General features: G+C 44.9%; 1 protein-coding gene across 1 annotated transcript in view; it reads left to right on the forward strand.

Moving 5' to 3' along the window:
• The window catches only part of LOC123753878 (uncharacterized), a 111,754-nt gene extending 90,648 nt beyond the window's left edge, over positions 1-21,106 (forward strand). The window contains exons 8-9 of the mRNA XM_069306826.1: positions 10,257-10,495; positions 19,285-21,106. Coding sequence (XP_069162927.1) covers positions 10,257-10,495; positions 19,285-19,914 — 869 coding nt within the window. The 3' untranslated portion in view covers positions 19,915-21,106. The remainder of the gene's footprint in view (positions 1-10,256; positions 10,496-19,284) is intronic.
• The last annotated feature ends 227 nt before the right edge of the window (positions 21,107-21,333 follow it).

Consider the following 21,333-nt stretch of genomic DNA (forward strand, 5'->3'; position numbering starts at 1 on the left):
TCACGGTGTATCCGCCTCCTGAGGTCTGGTCTCTAGTGAATTATCTTGCAAGAAAGCCTGTGGGTTTAACAATGTTAAACTTGACAACGTCAACATTTCTGATAATTCAATTTGTTGAAAGGTGTCGTGCACATGCACAATGTTCTGGGCGAGTCTCCTCCATCTCCAACGTGCTTGAAGAACTGCTTGCTTCTATCCATGACGTTATCTAAGGAACATTTTCTTTAACCTTCAGTTGCTTAGGAATAAAAATGAAATTAGCCACGAAATAAAGCATTTATTTCGTTTAGTCCATTTGCTAGCTTGATGAGCCACAAGACTGTGAGACACACAGTCTGATTGGTTCTATAGATATCGTACAGTCACCTTCTGAGTGAGTGGCATTCAGATCCACACGTAACGATTTGGGAAGTCCTGGTGCTGGCGAAATTGTAAGTTAACATTGACATAAGTCAAATGCACAAAGTAAGGAAATGTTCACGTAGATATCTTACAAAAAGTTCAGTAATGGCGAATTAAAACAATTGTCTCGGTAGGCTCTATGCATGAACGTTAGGACCATTCAACTCGCCTATGAAGATGTGGAGTTTATAGACGTACGTTAGTTGCACCTTGGGCTGCTTACAATAGCGACACATAGGGACCGGCCTTAAGAACTTACAATAGCTGCACATAGGGACTGGCCTTGAAAAAACTTACAATAGCTACACATAGGGACCGGCCTTGAAAAACTTACAATAGCTTCACATAGGGACAGGCCTTGAAAAACTTACAATAGCTACACATAGGGACCGGCCTTGAAAAACTTACAATAGCTACACATAGGGACCGGCCTTAAAAACATACAATAGCTACACATAGGTACCGGCCTTGAAAAACTTACAATAGCCGCACATAGGGACCGGCCTAGAAAAACTTACAATAGCTACACACAGGGACCGGCCTTAAGAACTTACAATAGCTACACATAGGGACCGGCCTTGAAAAACTTACAATAGCCGCACATAGGGACCGGCCTTGAAAAACTTACAATAGCTACACATAGGGACCGGCCTTGAAAAACTTACAATAGCCGCACATAGGGACCGGCCTTGAAAAACTTACAATAGCCGCACATAGGGACCGGCCTTGAAAAACTTACAATAGCCGCACATAGGGACCGGCCTTGAAAAATTTATAATAGCTACACATAGGGACCGGCCTTGAAAAACTTACAATAGCTGCACATAGGGACCGGCCTTGAAAAACTTACAATAGCTTCACATAGGGACCGGCCTTGAAAAACTTACAATAGCTACACATAGGGACCGGCTTTGGAAAACTTACAATAGCTACACATAGGGACCGGCCTTGAAAAACTTACAATAGCTGCACATAGGGACCGTCCTTGAAAAACTTACAATAGCTTCACATAGGGACTGGCCTTGAAAAAACTTACAATAGCCGCACATAGGGACCGGCCTTGGAAAACTTACAATAGCTGCACATAGGGACCGGCCTTGAAAAACTTACAATAGCTGCACATAGGGACCGGCCTTGAAAAACTTACAATAGCTTCACATAGGGACTGGCCTTGAAAAAACTTACAATAGCTACACGTAGGGATCGGCCTTGAAAAAACTTACAATAGCTGCACATAGGGACCGGCCTTGAAAAAACTTACAATAGCCGCACATAGGGACCGGCCTTGGAAAACTTACAATAGCTTCACATAGGGACTGGCCTTGAAAAAACTTACAATAGCTACACATAGGGACCGGCCTTGAAAAAACTTACAATAGTTACACATAGGGACTGGCCTTGAAAAAACTTACAATAGCTACACATAGGGACCGGCCTTGAAAAAACTTACAATAGCTACACATAGGGACCGGCCTTGAAAAACTTACAATAGCTGCACATTTGGGACCGGCCTTGAAAAACTTACAATAGCTACACATAGGGACCGGCCTTGGAATACTTACAGTAGCTACACATAGGGACCGGCCTCGGAATACTTACAATAGCTGCACATAAGGACCGGCCTTGAGAAACTTACAATAGCTACACATAGGGACCGGCCTTGAGGTACTTACAATAGCTACACATAGGGACCGGCCTTGAAAAATTTACAATAACTACACATAGGAACCCGTCTTTAACATTAGCAAAACTTAGCTAGGCCTTGAATTTCCGAAAGAGGCTATAGGCAGGTCCGTAGAGTTGCTAGTTTACCGAAGGGAGATTTGCGAGATAATTCTCACTACTCTATGAGACTGGTGAGTCTCACCAGTTTCCCAGGACTGAGACTCACATGGAAAGGACAATCTCCCTCCCCACTACCCCTCCCTAGAGGCGCCTTGAACTGAGAAATTTCAAGGCAAGATTCCCAATTCTCTCGACCTATGCTAAGGTTGACAACTGATTTAGGGTTTTCAAGGCGTATCGAGCATGTCCTTCAGGGCCCTGTAGGGTCCTACAGGGTCCTGTAGGGTCCTTCAGGGTCATTCAGGGTCCTTCAGGGCCCTGTAGGGTCCTTCAGGGTCCTATACAATCAAGAAAGCTTTAAACAATATTTAAAGCTTATTAAGCTGTCAAACACAGGAGTATTTTTGGTTTGCCCTTCCAACTGTCAACGTGAGGCATGATCAATCAGGTCATTCTCTCGAGTCGCCTCAACGTGCAAAATACGAGGTACTAAATGAGGCGATCCTCAAGCGAGGCATTTATTGATCGAACAAATATACAGGACCTCGAACCACTTGTTACCATAAGTAATGGAATATATAAGAAGAGGCAAATATTGGTGTTACTCGCCGCACTGCAAAAACATGTTCATGTAATTTTTACTAGGCCACTACACACACTTGGATTACTTTATTGGAAAGATGGAGAGGATGGTTTGTAATAGTTATTGTACGTAGGAACGGCCTCTTACGGTAGTCATACATAGTGAACGACCTTTCAACATTTACAATAGTTACACTTAGGGAACGGCTTCTCAATCCTTACATTAGTAACACACAGGTAACGACCTTTCAATCCTTACATTAGTAACACAGGGAACGACCTTTCAATCTAAACAGTAGTTACACTTAAGGAACGGCTTCTAGAGTATTACACAAGCCGCACAGTGTGTAAAGTTGTCGGCGCACTGCCGATTGGTCCTGGGTTCGATTCCCAGGCAGGACGAAGTAACTCTATGCGCGTTTCCTTATACAGAAAGCCTCTTTTCAGCTATCAGTAAATAAGCATTTTGGAGTTAGTTAACTGTAGTGGGTGGCATCCCCGAGAATGGCCAGGCGGTGGCGAGTGATTGGTGGTGATCTCAGTTACCTTAACTGCGTCATTGGTCGCACTCTGGGAATGGTCCTTAGGCCATACATTTACATTTAATACATTAAGTATCTCTGTCTTTCACTTCTTGCATCTGCCTAACTAGGCACCTGTTGTTGGTTCCGGGAACCAATGTCCACGAGGCCCGGTCTCTTGTCTATGCCTCCAGGCTGGTGGTCTGGTCAACCAGGCTGTCAAGACGCCGGTGCTTGCAACCTGATGTGTGAATAACAGAAAGGCTACTTTACCTAGCAATGATTTCGGGGCTCAACGTCCCCGCGGCCCGGTCCTCGACCAGGCCTCCTGGTTGATCAGTTATCCTTTGAAGATGTTCATCAGGTTGTCTGAAGAACACCGCGAGGGCCTCAACTTAAAGGCCTTAAATTACCACACTATAAATTTAGCACACACTCTAAGTGCAAATTCAATAGACTCCAAAAATTAGATTCAGTTCAAAGATCGTCTGATCTTAACCTTTAACAATAAACCGTTTACTATACTTAGTACGCTAGAAACTGAATTTTTTGTCGTGTCAATTTTTGACATAATGGAGTCTTATTTTTGCCTCATATCCTCCAATATTTTGAACTTCTCCTTGCGAGAGATGGACAGCTGTTCCTCTGTGCTCAATTCCAGGGCTCACTCTTTTTCCGTCTTTATGCCCCCTGGAAGGGCTCAGATACTTGCCAGTAGATGACAGGTGCGCAACTGTCAAGGCTCAGTATGACAGGTGCGCAACTGGCAAGGCTCAGTATGACAGGTGCGCAACTGTCAAGGCTCAGTATGACAGGTGCGCACCTGGCAAGGCTCAGTATGACAGGTGCGCAGCTAACAAGGCTCAGTATGACAGGTGCGCAACTGACAAGGCTCAGTATGACAGGTGCGCAACTGGCAAGGCTCATTATGACAGGTGCGCAACTGGCAAGGCTCAGTATGACAGGTGCGCAGCTAACAAGGCTCAGTATATAAGACAGGTGCGTCAACCTGTCACGAGGTGCCAAGGATGCCCCAAGTGACAGGACGGGTTGCCATAGACGTGGCAAGAATCTGAACTAGTGGCCATAGCTGTACCGTGAGAGGACAGGATGCCATAGAGATTGATCTTTTCAATATAATGGATCTGCTGTATCTCGGTCATTTTATAAAGGCACCTTCAAACCCCCCAATATTTTTCTCTCATAGTTTAGACTGGTAATCCCAGTCCGTTGCACTTGCAATAAGATTCCATTAGTGGCTACTGTCTTATGCATCTCTACTTGCAGTAGTTCATCGCCAGAGCTCTCATGTTTGGATAGAATTTAGAAATAACTTTGAAAAGCGCATTTTGCTTAGAAAATAGCAGGCTAAGTAATAATCGCGATATACCGTTCATCTTGCCTATTGTGTCATGCATGGGGGTATATATTTCTTTCACATTCACCTGCAAATGTGAATGACTACTCACCCGAGACATGAACACTAAAACACGTGAATCTTAACCACCGAGACACCTTGTGTCTGCCCATGGGGAAGAAAGGGAGGTAGGGATGGGTAGGGAGGGTGGAGCTATACCTCCCTTACCCTTTCATCTTTTTCAGACGCCTTTGAGGTTCTGTTTTACAGAAGCTCTCCAAAGTAATTTTTATCCTCTTTGTTCTGCCTTCTATCACCAGAATACTTGCTTTCGAAACCAAATATGGAATGAGCTATCGACTACCTAGCTTCCTAATACGGAAGTGTGTTTCTGTGTCATTGTATACAGTATGTGTGTGTGTGTATCTATGCCCGTACATGTGCGTCTTTAATATTGGCTTCCCCCAGACGCCACTAAAGCAAAGCCTTGGCCGATTCACAAACACATTTTCCCAATAGAAAACAAATTATTCCGGGTCACAAAATATCGAGGAAACTCAAAGTACAATAATATAAAATATAATTAGGCCTTTTATGAAGATAAAACAGTTAATATAAAACTAAATACAATATTTTAATCAGTAAAACAGCAATAAAATATACATTAAAATGTATAATTGCTATGCAAAAAAAACACGTATTTTTTTCTTTAAACATATATTAGTAATTAATGCCAAGCTGGAAAAAAGTATTAGCATTTATTAATTTATATTAACGAGAGTTAAAATAAGTTCTAAATATTGTAATTTAGACGTCTGTTTCTCTCATTCTCGTGTACTCCACTCACCGTGTTCACTTCCCCCTACCCTCATTATTTTATTTTATTTTTCATTATTCCTCTCTGTTCACCGCGTCTCCCATTTTCATCCCCCTCTCTTCATGCCTTTCTATTTCTCAATCCACTAATTTCTTTAATTCTCCTTATTCTATTCATAATTCTATTCATAATTCTACTCATATCTGTATTTTTCAAGGATATGGATCCGAAAATGTTTGCTGGAACTTTATAATACAAAAGTTAACAGCCTTTCGCTGTGAGTCAAACAACCTGAGAACAGAGCACCTTGTTACTGGTCGTTCTCGACCCTCAACTGTGGTCTTCAAGGAAACACCAATCGTTTGCAAGGACTCGAGTCACTTCCTGCATCAAGCTGCTCGATAATGGATATTAAAATGACTCGAATCTAACGACCCAACCCAAGGATATATATTATTTAGCAAATGAGAGAATTGCGAAACGCTTGTGTATAATTTGATGATTCCCGGTTTCTAAAGGGCTTACCTATGTATATGTTTAGTTAGCGCTCATAACAATAGCCACTGTGTTCACAGTTTCACAGTAGCAATTTATCAGCAACAGTGTATAGGTATGTAAGTGCAGTCTTGTTATAACCACACACTAGTGGAGCTACCAAACAGGCCAACGCACAGCGCATTAAGGGAACACGGAACAGTAAGCATAGGGAAAGGTATCTGCTTTCCTCCCATACATGCTGTGAGGTATGAAGGGCATCTCTTGTTGAGAGCTCGAGAGGAGGTTCCCTCATTATCAAGTCTCTGAAGGTGGTGTGAGATCCCTGTGAGAAGCCTCACCGTCTGTTTCTATTGTTGAAGATCAGGCTTAAGCACACTGTAAAACACCAGTTTTTTGGATTTAAATTGTTTCTTTAATATATTCACTAGCAAATAATGCTAATTTGAGCTAACATAGTTATATAATTTACTTGTTATCATGCACGTTAATAGAGCAGCACTGTTTTGATTCCTGGAATGACTGAAAGAATGGTTTAGTAGTAACGAAGAACATGGCCCGAAGCCCATCTCCACCGACAGCATAGTGAGAACTACCGGCGGTGGAGGCGAGCCGGATGTATACATAGAGGAAAGCTTCGTAGTGCAACGCTAGAGTTCCAAGCTCCAGCCGGGAGATGCTGTGTTTGGGGTTCACAGCTAACCAACGTCCCCCTCCTGCCCTACAGACGCCTCCTATATGGCTACGTCACATTTTACTAAACCCATGCACCACCTCTACCCATTTGCATGTAATAAACAGCTTACAAAGTGTCGTTAAAATAACAATTGCAACTCCTATCAAAGCCATTTCCACCATGAATTTAAAAGGAGAAATAATTGTAGATAATTTTAACACATTCATTAGATTATGGAAATAATTAAGGTCTAAGAAATGTGTGTATTGAGATACAGTATTAAGTCTGTTTTTCACTCATGTGGAACCGTGTGAGGCTCTGGGCTCAGCCTCCCGAAGGGTCGAGCATAGAGAGGTTAAACCTCCTGCTGGCCACAACAGAGCCTTGAACATCTTCAGCATCTAGGGGGGGGGGGGATATCTTTATGAGGCTGGACCTGTGGCTTAGGTGTTCCTTAATGGTGTGGTCAGCTAGGTGTTCCTTAATGGTGTGGTCAGCGAGGTGTTCCTTAATGGTGTGGTCAGCGAGGTGTTCCTTAATGGTGTGGTCAGCGAGGTGTTCCTTAATGGTGTGGTCAGCTAGGTGTTCCTTAATGGTGTGGTCAGCGAGGTGTTCCTTAATGGTGTGGTCAGCGAGGTGTTCCTTAATGGTGTGGTCAGCGAGGTGTTCCTTAGTGGTGTGGTCAGCTAGGTGTTCCTTAATAGTGTGGTCAGCGAACTGTTCCTTAAGGGTGCAGTCAGCGAGGTGTTCCTTACTGGTGTGGTCAGCGAACTGTTCCTTAAGGGTGCAGTCAGCGAGGAGCGCCTTCCAGCGCTGAGCGACTACACAGCTTTCATGTGCTAAGATTTTGCGATCACTAGCGCGAGTGTGCGCGCGCGCACGCGAGTGTGTGTTGTGTCAGCCGATATCAGCTGCTGAACAGCACAACCTATTGATTTACTTTTCAACATTCTTGGTTATTTTTCCCTCTTATTCATCCTACTTCTTCAATCGTTACCTTTTTCCCCGCAACTTTGAATGTTTTCCTGTGTTAATTATCTCCTCTATCTCTTCCTTCCTTTCCTTATTGTTAGCTCCTGTCTCTTCCTTCTACTTCTCAACAAAATTATGTTTCATTTCCTTACTCCCTCCGTCCTTCACCCCTTTCTCTATCCTATCTTTTCCTCCGTCAATCCTTTCTCTTCCTCCATCCTTCCACTTCCTTTCCTCACTCCCTTTGTTACATCCTGACCATAATTATCCACATCCTTAACCTTAATACCCCAGACGAGTCTCCAGCACGAGCCCAAGCTGCTTACAAAGGCTCAGGGCACCACACGTGCATCAAAGACAGGATCATATGTCTCAATTATTTCCTTCGCCAAAAGATTTGGTCCAGACATGACTATAATAATTTACCGTAGCTCTTATCCAAGTGTGACCAGCACTCGGTCTTCAGGTGTTCCGTGTGTAGCGTTGTGAAAAAAAATAATTCTATCATATACGACTTGTTGGGGTTTATACACAGTCTCATCTCGCCATCAGAGACTGTGAAACCCACCGTCGTTCAGATCACATCCTTCACGAGATGTATCATCATATTCTGATAGGGGAAAAAATATCTCCGTTCTTACAGATAAATGCAGCTCTGTTGTATTTAAATTTAAAATGTTCAGACTACTAAATAACCATCGCAAAAAAAAAGTTTTCATCAAAGCGGAACGAGCATAGAGGCACCAAATGGTGTCTAATACATTTTTTATTTTCTGTAGTTTCTCAGAGATATAGTTCAAAGGGTGAGTATGATGTGAACAGGACGAGGCTGTTCTGTACAGGATGAGTACGTAGTGCACAGTCTATCAGCCACTGCTTGCCAAAACTATCAAATGTAGAGTACTTGTTTGAGTTCTAATTGAAGCATTTGTTTACATGGTTAACATCATGTACACAACCATTACAATTTAATATGCGAGGCATAGGAACGGTAATGTTGTTTGGACTAAGTAGGCGCACTTCATTTGCAGCAACAATAAAATACATTCAACAGCACAAGAGCCTTTAATAAAACACGGCTGTGTACCAGCACGGCTGATGCAGTAATCCTAAGCACTAATGCAGATATTTAAGCAAAGTTGCAGACGGCTTTTCCCAAGCTGAAACACAGGTTCTCCAGCACTAACGCGAGCGCAGTTTACACCACGACTTCTCAAGCGTACCAGCAAACCCTAGATGTCTTCGAGAACGACGAGACCAAAAGGAGAACTTTGGCAGTGGTTCTAACGTAGATGTGATCGTCAGTGCGACCGCATCTTGTTTGAGCGTTCAGGCGCCATAAAGACCTCAAGGCTGGGAAGCCAAGGTTGGTACTACTGCCAGATGTTATCCAGCACCGAGTTTGTTTACTGATTGTTACTGCGGAACGATAGAGCACTAAGAGACGAACCCAACACCCTAACGCACGTCTGGAAGGCACAACATGCATAATGAGTTAAATAAAACCATGTGAAGCGGCGAGTCAGTTACTCAACACAGCACTGAGGCCGTCAAATGACACCACATCAGCTAGTAAGGCGCACTATTCACCACAAACATCACAAAAATTCGCCACTGTGTCAGAAGAAACCAGTGCACTATGCCAAACCATAACTGTGGTAGAATTAAATCAGCACTGAATAACACTATTGTATGTGTACAAAACAGAAACCTCACAGCAGCAGACCAATTAGAACCCCGGACTTAATCCACAGCCGGTAGTTAGAGGCGCACAACAATCCACTTGGGACAACATAGAGAGAAGCACAGTCATAACAGCAGTAAGGATCCCCCCAGGTGAGGCAGTGGGTCCCCCAGGTAAGGCTGTGGGTCCCCAGGTAAGGCTGTGGGTCCCCAGGTAAGGCTGTGGGTCCCCAGGTAAGGCAGTGGGTCCCCCAGGTAAGGCAGTGGGTCCCCCAGGTAAGGCAGTGGGTCCCCCAGGTAAGGCTGTGGGTCCCCCAGGTAAGGCTTTGGGTCCCCCAGGTAAGGCTGTGGGTCCCCAGGTAAGGCTGTGGGTCCCCAGGTAAGGCAGTGGGTCCCCCAGGTAAGGCAGTGGGTCCCCCAGGAAAGGCAGTGGGTCCCCCAGGTAAGGCTGTGGGTCCCCCAGGTAAGGCAGTGGGTCCCCCAGGTAAGGCTTTGGGTCCTCAGGTAAGGCTTTGGGTCCCCAGGTAAGGCTTTGGGTCCCCAGGTAAGGCTGTGGGTCCCCCAGGTAAGGCTGTGGGTCCCCCAGGTAAGGTAGTGGGTCCCCAGGTAAGGCTGTGGGTCCCCAGGTAAGGTAGTGGGTCCCCAGGTAAGGCTGTGGGTCCCCAGGTAAGGCTGTGGGTCCCCAGGTAAGGCTGTGGGTCCCCAGGTAAGGCTGAGGATCCCCCAGGATGAGTACCGATCAGTGAGTGACCGAGTGTGTCCCCCCCAGGTAAGGCTGTGGGTCCCCCAGGATGAGTACCGATCAGTGAGTGACCGAGTGTCTCCCCCCAGGTAAGGCTGTGGGTCCCCCAGGATGAGTACCGATCAGTGAGTGACCGAGTGTCTCCCCCCCCCCAGGTAAGGCTGTGGGTCCCTCAGGATGAGTACCGATCAGTGAGTGACCGAGTGTCTCCCCCCCTCCCCCAGGTAAGGCTGTGGGTCCCCCAGAGTGCGAACGAGGGTCCGGCAAGTGGTCCCGGTGTTCACTAGAGAGCTGCGGCGCCGGCGTCTCGGTCCGCTGGTCGACCGACAACGCCCGCTGTCAACTGATCAACCAGACTCGTCTGTGTCAACTGCGGCCGTGTCAGGACCTCCGCCGTCAGCAGCTGACGACGCCCCAACACCAGCCCGGCTATGTGCGCGCCTCCAGGAAGCACCACATAAGGGTCAGTGAGGTAGAATGCTAATTATTATATCCTTGTAGTGGTGGTTTAACAGTACTCAGGCTATCGTCGGTGACATCAAGTGACAGGCTAATATAGAGATGTTGACCAGACCACACACTAGAAGTTGAAGGGTTGTCGTCCCTTCAACTTCTTGTGTGTGGTCTGGTCAACATACTTCAGCCACGTTATTGTGACTCATCGCCTGCATAATATAGAGATATTCAACTTCAATTCATTCTTAACCAGCGCGTGTTTGATTCACGTATGTGTCGTTAATATGTATGTATGTGTATGATTCACGTATGTGTTGTATGCTGGTCTGTGCAACAGTAGTTTGCAACAGCACAACTAGAAACGAGTCGAGACTGAGGGAGATTGCCGGAGGTGTTCTCCCATCTGCTATTCCCAGTACATCGCACCTCAAGTTGTTTTAAACTAATTCTCCTGAATGTTAACTATCTATTTGACTCTCACTCATTCCTCAGTCCCCCCCCCCCTCCCCAGGTCTTCCATCTTCGCTATACACACAACGATAAAAAGAAATGGCTAAAGCCAAGTGAAAAAATTTAACAATAAGAACAACATAATTCAATATGTTGTGTGGAATTTCAATATTTCTCAAAAAAATGCTCTAAATCAAATAACTTATATTAAAATTACATTAAAAGCTTTAAAAACTGCTTAAAAGTCGTTGACACAAACTATTAGTTTTCACAAAAATTAATACAAAACACACAACACTAGTGACACCTTTCGCAATTTTTCACATTTTTGGACGACAATTATTAAAATGAACTACAAGGAACTAGTAGGTTCATTATCTGTTCAAGGCGGACGGTTTGCAAAATGGCCGCTATTGCCCATTCTAGATTTAATTTACTGTAGTTCGCTATCCGATACCGTTTGTTATATACAAGTCTACATATATGCCTAATTAGGCGCCATCATATCAAAATACTCAACTAGTTGCACCATCGGGGCTCGAACGCCGACCCTGCTATTAGCGAGACCATCGCTGAACCAACAAGCCCAAAAGGATGGATATTGCTACCGGGAATATTTATAATAATAATAATAATAAAAACAACAATAGATCCCTTCGTACATATATGCAGAACAAAGACGTTTCACTGCAAATAAGATTAAACATCAAAATAGAGAAGTCAGAAATGAAGGCATGAACAGATCTATAATTATGCAGACGATAGACTAAATATGTGAATACCAAAAAAAAAAGTTGTCAAATAGAAAATCTACATTATAGACGTTTATTAAAGAGCCCCCAAGAAACCCTCAGAGTGTTCCTTGGCGGAAGTCTCAAGCTGACCAATCAGGTTAAGTCCAACAGCTGATGTCTAAGTTTGTATTGCAAACCTCCATCATGATAACGAAAGATTAAGACTTAAGAAGGGAGAACAGGGGGGGGGGACAGAAGGGGGGACAGAGAGGGAGGAACAGAGGGGGAAACAGAGGGGGAAACAGAGGAGGGAGGAAGCAGAACACAGAGAGAGGGGGGGGGGGGGTTAACAGAGAACAGAGGGGGGTGGTGGCAAGGAACAAAGAGAGGTAACAGGGCACACTAGAAGGGGTGACAGCAAGAACATGCAGGCGACGAAGCAGAACTCCTGGCTGGTGATGTCGTGGACATACACGGGAACGCTTTCACAGTGGTAAGAGATAGCTCGAAATATTTTCAAGACGTTGACACCTGAATTCAGCTAAAGAATTAAATTCGAAGTGGTGGGTGAGAGGATATATTTACAGAAGAGAAGTTTCTCTTACATCCTACCATTGCTGACCTGCCTAAGCGCAGCGAGACACCAGGGGGGGGGGGGGAAAGAAAGGTTCAAACTGGAGCTATCTATTCCAGTCACCTGGTCTCTAGAAGACTCGAACCATGGACCCCAGGGTGTGTGAGGCCGAAACTCTCACTCAAAATCCCTTGAACTATTGAGTAGTCTTAACTTGGTTTATTGGAGACATTTATAATCATGTGAGGCCTTGGGTACTCCGATCTCCACCTGTTCCCCTCCACAGCAGGGCACAGAAAAAAAAAAGTTGATTGACAGTTGAGAGGCGGGCCAAAAGAGCCAGAGCTCAACCCCCTCAAGCACAACTAGGTGAGTACAGCAAAGAAAAACAAAACAAAAACTAAAAAGCAATCACCAACTACCGTCACCTCGCTAGTTTCAGCTGCCCATTTTGGAGTCACCTCACACTTTTGGAGTCACCTCACACTTTTGGAGTCACCTCACACTTTTGGAGTCACCTCACACTTTTGGAGTCACCTCACACTTTTAAAAGATCGAACATTATTTATGAGGTAAAACAACTCGTCACACACCTGGGGTCAGATTCACGAAGCTGTTACGCAAGTACTTACAAACGTGTACATCTTTCCTCACTCTTTGACGGCTTTGGTTACATTAATTAAACAGTTTACAAGCATGAAAACTTCCCAATTAACTGTTGATATTGTTATAAACAGCCTCCTGGTGCTTCGGAGCTCATTAACTGTTTAATAATTGTAAACAAAGCCGCCAAAGATTGAGAAAAGACGTACAGGTTCGTAAGTGCTTGCGTAACTGCTTCGTGAAACTGACCCCTGTTCTCTTATGCTCCGCCCGTCGCTAACATGGAAATCCTCCCCCCCCCCACTAATCCCTCGTAATCCCACTAAACCTTTTTGTTCAGCTCTTTCTCACTGAAGTATTGTTAGGTATAACCTTGACGACGAGCCAATCACTATGTGATTGTTTCTATTAACATCGCTAAGTACCACGTGCAGTCTATTATTTCTTGTACAGGGACAAGAAATGAGACTGATTAGCAAAACGAGAACATTTAATGCACAGGAAAATATTAACAGATGATGGGGTTGCTAAATGGGTCTTACCAGTCTGCAGTGCTACTGTTCGCTCTGACTTTTCACTTGGAAAGTCTGTCTTAATATAAATCTATATAATCTAAATGTAATTACATAAAATATATGTAATGCAGTCACTAAGTTTTCAATATTAAACATATTACATTGAGTAATCTTATTCTTTTATTTAAAAAAAAAAATAATACACACGTTAATTGAACTATATATATTCTTCTAATCATTATACCACTCGCAAGCATGTAATGTATATACATTGGCTGGAGATGTTGTCAGTCTTGTGACGTTACTCTTGCCTTCACCTCCGGGAATATACCAAGATGATCCCGAGACAAGCCAACCAAGGAAAGTTAAATCGACTTGAGAATGGTCCAGGACGGACCGAAACGTCGTCGTCCCTTCACTTTCTAGTGTGTGGTCTGGTCAACATACTTCAGCCACGTTATTGTGACTCATCGTCTGCACGAGGAAAGTTAATATATTCGAACCTTTCCTAACTATACGGGACGTTCTAATAAATATTAATGGTAATACATCAGACCAAAACACAGGCGTAAGAGTGGAATAACTCTCATACTGGATGAGGTGGACCTCATACTGGATGAGGTGGACCTCATACTGGATGAGGTGGACCTCATACTGGATGAGGTGGACCTCATACTGGATGAGGTGGACCTCATACTGGATGAGGTGGACCTCAAACTGGATGAGGTGGACCTCATACTAGATGAGGTGGACCTCATACTAGATGAGGTGGCCCTTATGATGGAATGGTGACTCATAACAAAAGGAGGAATTAAAAACGTTTGTACTTACATTAGTAGACGTGTTATGGTGTCACTGTCATGACTGTCGGAGCCAGATGTGTGTGGGCGTCACATTACGATAGTGACGGTAAGCTATCCGGCTCCAGCCTTGTGACGTAACTCTTGGCTCTCCTCACTGTACAATCCTCCTCTTCGCTCCCAGTCACCACTCGGAAAATCTGTCACAATGTAACATATAAGTAATCTCTGGACACTTACCAATGTTCACTATACAATCACTATGTTCATCAATATACGTTCACCATATAGTTACAATCAGTAGCCTCATTCTCTTTACTTGAAAAATACTTACCGATGAATTGAACTGTATGAGAATACTCATCTAAATCATTATTAGAGAACTATTCTCATACATATTCCCATACAGTATGTATATATAACATGTGTCTCACACGTAATATATACACACATTGGCTGGAGATGATGCAGTTCTTGTGACGTCGCAGCAGAATCTTGCCTCCATCTTCGGGAATATTCCAGCAAGGAGCGGAGTCTGGCCATCCAAGGAAGATCAATTACATTCAAACACTTCGTGACCGTATGTAATCTACCAACTAACGATGGTACGATACATCAGGTCAAAACAAAAGGGTTAGGGCAGAATGACTCTTATACTAAATGAGGTGGACCTCATACCGGATGAGGTGGACCTCATACCGGATGAGGTGGACCTCATACCGGATGAGATAGAACTCGAAGGACCATGCGGTTACCTTGAGTTGATTCCGGGGGTCAAGGTCCCCGCGGCCCGGTCTCTGACCAGGCCTCCTGGTTGATGGTCTGGTCAACCAGGCTGTTGGACGCGGCTAATCCGGTGACTTCAAAAGAAAAGAAGAACTAAAGAGGTTTGTACTTACAGTTGACGCTCCGAGGTGTGGCTATCGTTACTCACGATTGTCGTGGCCAGGTGGGCGTGTCTGGGGCCACGTGGGCGTGTCGTGGGCCACGTGGGCGTGTCGTGGGCCACGTGGGCGTGTCGTGGGCCACGTGGGCGTGTCGTGGGCCACGTGGGCGTGTCGTGGGCCACGTGGGCGTGTCGTGGGCCACGTGGGCGTGTCGTGGGCCACGTGGGCGTGTCGAGGGCCACGTGGGCCACGTGGGCGTGTCGTGGGCCACGTGGGCGTGTCGTGGGCCACGTGGGCGTGTCGTGGGTCAGATGGGCGTGTCGTCAAATTAAGTTATTCCCTTTAACTTTCTGGGTTAAATCTTGCATCGCGTCACTGACAACTCCAGAGTTGTTCTTATAAAATGCAACATTTACACGGTATAAAGTCACTCGGAGGGCAGCGTACACGGTATAAAGTCACTCGGAGGGCAGCGTGTACACGGTATAAAGTCACTCGGAGGGCAGCGTGTACACGGTATAAAGTCACTCGGAGGGCAGCGTGTACACGGTATAAAGTCACTCGGAGGGCAGCGTGTACACGGTATAAAGTCACTCGGAGGGCAGCGTGTACACGGTATAAAGTCACTCGGAGGGCAGCGTGTTCACGGCGCACAAAACATATTCAAACTCAATAAAAACACTTGTCACGCAAAAGCAAATATCACGCAAAACTCGCACAAATATCCTGGACAACACACACACACACACCCGTCGCACACGAAGGCCAACCCAACACTGGGGTATTCCTTGCGTTGACATCCCGGCTGACCTGAACTAGCCATTAGCTAGTTAGGCGAACAAACGACCTAGATAACGGACAAGCCGGACTACGGTACTCACCACTCGCCAGTGAACGGAGGAGTTTTACTACGTATATCAGGTGAATGAAACTCATATATATGTTTATAAATCAGAATAGATAGATAGATAGTGTTAGTTTCGAATGAAGTTGTTAACGCCAGTCCTTTGAGGCAGTTGGTTGTAAGGCAACACTGAGTTGGAATTGTGCTGGAATTAACGTAAGGGAGGGAGCGGTGTGTTGATTCAAGTACAGTTCTCGAAAAATGTCTAAGACACTATTTTACATTATTCACAATGTACGTTATTTTAGTTTGATGATTTGTGCGTGTTTAATTATGCTAATATGTGCGTGTCCGGTGATTCCTTCGTGCCTCTGTGCGTGCCCACCTGTTTGTTTGCATGCATTTATATAAGAATTCTGTTTGAAACTACTCAGCCATATCTGGTAGACAGAATGACGACGGGTGCAGAACCATATTAAAACCAAACCACACATCAGAAGTAGGAGTAACAACGATGTTTCGGTCCGTCCTAGACCATTATCAAGTCGTATTATCACATACGATTTGATAATGGTCCAGGACGGACCGAAACGTCGTCGTTTCTCCATCTTCTGATGTGTGGTTTGGTCATGATATCTTCAGCCACGTTATTGTGTGGTCTGCAGAACCATAGTCTTCTGTATACCCATTTCCCGTGGCATGTTGAGTAGAGGGGCACAAGTCCAGAGCTTCAGAGGAGCACCTTCCTTGGCGCTCGGACGAGCGTAAGATTACACAAAGAAACTGCTGATAACAAAGGCTGGAAAAAGAATTTGTGAGGAGCATTTCCCGACCTAAAGATCTCCGAGTCCCTCGCGCGTGGCAGGAAGATGAATGTGAAATAGGGAATGAGTATCTTAGATTAACATAATGACTGACTATAACGCAGTGGGAGAATCGTAGCAGCAAGTGGGAGCTAGAGCTCCCCCTGGGGCTCTAATAGAGGGGTCCTGGGGCTCTATTATGTGACTCCAGGGAATAGTCATGATATCTTTATTCCGGTAAAAGTGTGTAGTCCAGTTTGCCTAAAAGTAGAAGCTCGGTTCTTATGTAAGGAAATATTATGTTTCATAATGGTGGAGCAATTGTTTATGGTGAGTCTCTACTCACAGTGGGGTCACTACTCACGGCGGGTCATTACTCACGGTGGATCACTACTCACGGTGGGTCATTACTCACAGTGGGGTCACTACTCACGGCGGGGCATTACTCAAGGTGGGTCACTACTCACGGTGGGTCATTACTCACCGTGGGTCATTACACATGGTGGGTCATTACTCATCGTGGGTCACTACTCATCGTGGGTCACTACACACGGTGGGTCATTACTCACCGTGGGTCATTACACATGGCGGGTCATTACTCACCGTGGATCACTACTCACCGTGGGTCACTACTCACCGTGGGTCACTACTCACCGTGGGTCATTACTCACCGTGGATCACTACTCACGGTGGGTCACTACTCACCGTGGGTCAATATTCACGGTTATTATACATTCAGCGTTTATATAAACAATTTTCTTTACAAAAGGTTCCGGCTTTTATTTAGGCAGGAATAAAAAAATCCAATAATGCTTGACTGCAATTTTATTTTTAAACTACTTGAATATTTCCCGAGTTTTGTGAACCAAAAAATGTAATATCCAACCAAGGAATCTGGTCGACCCCTGATGTAATATTGTACCAGATGTTAGTCACTACATGAAAATATTCCCAATTCCCTTTTACAAAGTAACATTTACTGACATAAATAGGTAATATTTTACGAAAATTTTGATGACGAACCTTGGAAGAGGAGTTAAGACGTGAGGTTATATGAGAGAGGAGTTAAGACGTGAGGTTATATGAGAGAGGAGATAAGACGTGAGGTTATATGAGAGAGGAGTTAAGACGTGAGGTTATATCAGAGAGGAGATAAGACGTGAGGTTATATGGTTTATATCGATACACAGGATATAGAAACAGAGCATATCGATATTCACTTACGTTTTGTTCCCAATGCAGTTTCTTATGTTCAGTTCCTTGCCTTCCACTTTGGCATTTCTTTTAGACTGTCCACCTCTTCGTACTGGTTGCTGTCTTGGCTCCTAAATCCCTAGACTTAGGAGCAAGACTTACGAACAAGACTTAGGAGCAAGACTTAGGAGCAAGACTTGGGAGCACAGGTTCCTCAATCGTAACCAACTCTCTCAATTCTCATCACCACCCGCATTTCAGAGTTTTTAGAATGCTTAATATCTCCAACTTTATCTGTTTATGAATAATTAGCAAAATTATACGTTATTATTTTTTAATATCATCGCTATTATTATTCACATAATTATTCATGTTAGAATTATTATAATCATAATGACTTATATTAATGTTATATTACTGTGTATTGTCTAGTGTAGGCTGACCATCCTGTGTACTGTCTAGTGTAGGCTGACCATCCTGTGTACTGTCTAGTGTAGGCTGGCCATCCTGTGTACTGTCTAGTGTAGGCTGACCATCCTGTGTACTGTCTAGTGTAGGCTGACCATCCTGTGTACTGTCTAGTGTAGGCTGACCATCCTGTGTACTGTCTAGTGTAGGCTGACCATCCTGTGTACTGTCTAGTGTAGGCTGACCATCCTGTGTACTGTCTAGTGTAGGCTGGCCATCCTGTGTACTGTCTAGTGTAGGCTGACCATCCTGTGTAGTGTCTAGTGTAGGCTGACCATCCTGTGTACTGTCTAGTGTAGGCTGACCATCCTGTGTACTGTCTAGTGTAGGCTGACCATCCTGTGTACTGTCTAGTGTAGGCTGACCATCCTGTGTACTGTCTAGTGTAGGCTGACCATCCTGTGTACTGTCTAGTGTAGGCTGACCATCCTGTGTACTGTCTAGTGTAGGCTGACCATCCTGTGTACTGTCTAGTGTAGGCTGACCATCCTGTGTACTGTCTAGTGTAGGCTGACCATCCTGTGTACTGTCTAGTGAAAGGCTGACCATCCTGTGTAGTGTCTAGTGTAGGCTGACCATCCTGTGTACTGTCTAGTGTAGACTGACCATCCTGTGTACTGTCTAGTGTAGGCTGACCATCCTGTGTACTGTCTAGTGTAGACTGACCATCCTGTGTACTATCTAGTGTAGGCTGACCATCCTGTGTACTGTCTAGTGTAGACTGACCATCCTGTGTACTGTCTAGTGTAGGCTGACCATCCTGTGTACTGTCTAGTGTAGGCTGACCATCCTGTGTACTGTCTAGTGTAGGCTGACCATCCTGTGTACTGTCTAGTGTAGGCTGACCATCCTGTGTACTGTCTAGTGTAGGCTGACCATCCTGTGTACTGTCTAGTGTAGACTGACCATCCTGTGTACTTGCAGCGCGGGCACACGTGCAAGGCGACGCAGAGGAACGTCAAGGCGGTACGTCTACGCGCAGGTTGGTGCGTCAGCGAGCGTCGCTACAGACCCAAGACGTGCGGTGCCTGTCCTGACCGCTGTTGTACCGTCCACACCTCAACTACCATCTCCATCGCCTTCCTGTGTCCCCTCCACGCCAACACCAACCTGCTCCCCGCCCCCCACGCCGCCCTCGCCGGTGCACGCCCTCACGCCCACCAGCCCTCCACGCCCTCTCCCAGCGTGTACGACATGATGGATGAAGGTCAACCGGTAGAGGAGGCTGTTCTCACCTCCCCACAGCGCTCACGCCGCCCTCACAGAGGCTCTCACGACTTTAACTTCATCTACGACGACCTAAACACCGGCGACAACCCCCAGGACAACGAAGAGGACCTAAACGACGAGCCTCTACTTGAACACGAGAACCTGACGGTGGAGGACGACACAGAGTATGACGACATTAAGAGCGACAACTATGAGATTGTCCACTACCAGGTGGAGTGGATCCTAAGGTGTAAGTGTAGTGTCACCTGCGACACCCACGACCCCGCCAATGACACTCCTCCACCACCCACAGCAACCCAACGTGCCACAGAAAAGCAAACGTAACGACGAGGCGTCGTTGACCACTAAAGTCCTTCACTATTTGCCGAGCGATGCTCTCTCGAGCTCCCAAAGGCCTCGAACTCCCAAAGGCCTCGAACTCCCAAAGGCTTCGAACTCCCAAAGGCCTCGAACTCCAAAAGGCCTCGAACTCCCAAAGGCTTCGAACTCCCAAAGGCCTCGAACTCCCAAAGGCCTCGAACTCCCAAAGACCACGAACTCCCAAAGATCACGAACTCCCAAAGATAACGAACTAGCAAAGACTACGAACTCCCAAAGGCTACGAGTTTCCAAAGGCTACGAGTTTCCAATAGCCACGAGTTTCCGTAAGCCACCAACTCCGGAAGACCGTGAAATGCCAGCCACACATGAAACAAGAGGGCTGAGATACTGACTCTCCTCTTCCTTGGACTTGCAAGGTAGACAAGTTGTATGTTTGTAAGACTATGTAAGATATTTTGTATTTATAACGAAGAGGAGGTATTCTGTAAAGATATTACAGAAACATAACAGGTTCTGGGGGTTGTTCTAAAATACGTCAAGAACAATGTGACAAGAATAAGATGAGACGTTGCTGAGAGAGAATGAAAGTGCCACGTTACAACTCCGGGAATATGCTCGGTGTTCTTGGTCAGAGTCCACTAGTTTAGGATGCATAGTTATTGTACAAAATTCAAATTTATGCCTCAGTGAAAATTGTAAGATATATTTTTGTCATTGTGGTGTGGATTTTAAGACTGAGGGAAAGTCAAATTTATCATTATAAAACTGTGCTGTCATTTGCTGTGGGGGAATACATATATATATGTATTATTTCCCCCATTTGCATATATATATGTAAACTTGAACAACCTCCCACATGACCTTTCAAGGAAGGACCAGAGGCCTCACCTTGAAGAAATAGAACACCTTACCTGACAAAAGAAAGAAAGAAGGAGACCTTACCTGACAAGAGAGAAAAGAACACTTAAAACTTGTCGAGGGTAATTACAGAGGCATCGTAGAGGAAGAACATTGTCAATGAACACACGGGTGAACAAAGTACGTCTTCACAGCGCCATGGCGAATGAACATATGTGTACACATATTTATGGTTGTATTTGAATCTGAGTTTTAATATATGTCTGCATAAAACTAAGATATATAAACTATACAATATCTATATTTTTGAATAAAAAAAATTCAATTTGAAAGTGTATGTTACTTGCTTCTTTACCGATACCCCCCCTCCCACCCTTCCCCCCCCCCGGTATTCATAAAACCACTTCTAAGTCTCCTAAGAAAAATATCTATCTTGTGATTTAAAAATTTATAGATTTACTCGAAATATTTTGTTAGACATGATCTCAAAGAAAGGATGGTACAATTAACATGTATATTATGCCCCGTACGGGATTAACACAAAGCTATACACAGATAATGTAA

Source organism: Procambarus clarkii, chromosome 6 (assembly GCF_040958095.1).
Source record: "Procambarus clarkii isolate CNS0578487 chromosome 6, FALCON_Pclarkii_2.0, whole genome shotgun sequence".
Lineage (NCBI taxonomy): Eukaryota > Metazoa > Arthropoda > Malacostraca > Decapoda > Cambaridae > Procambarus > Procambarus clarkii.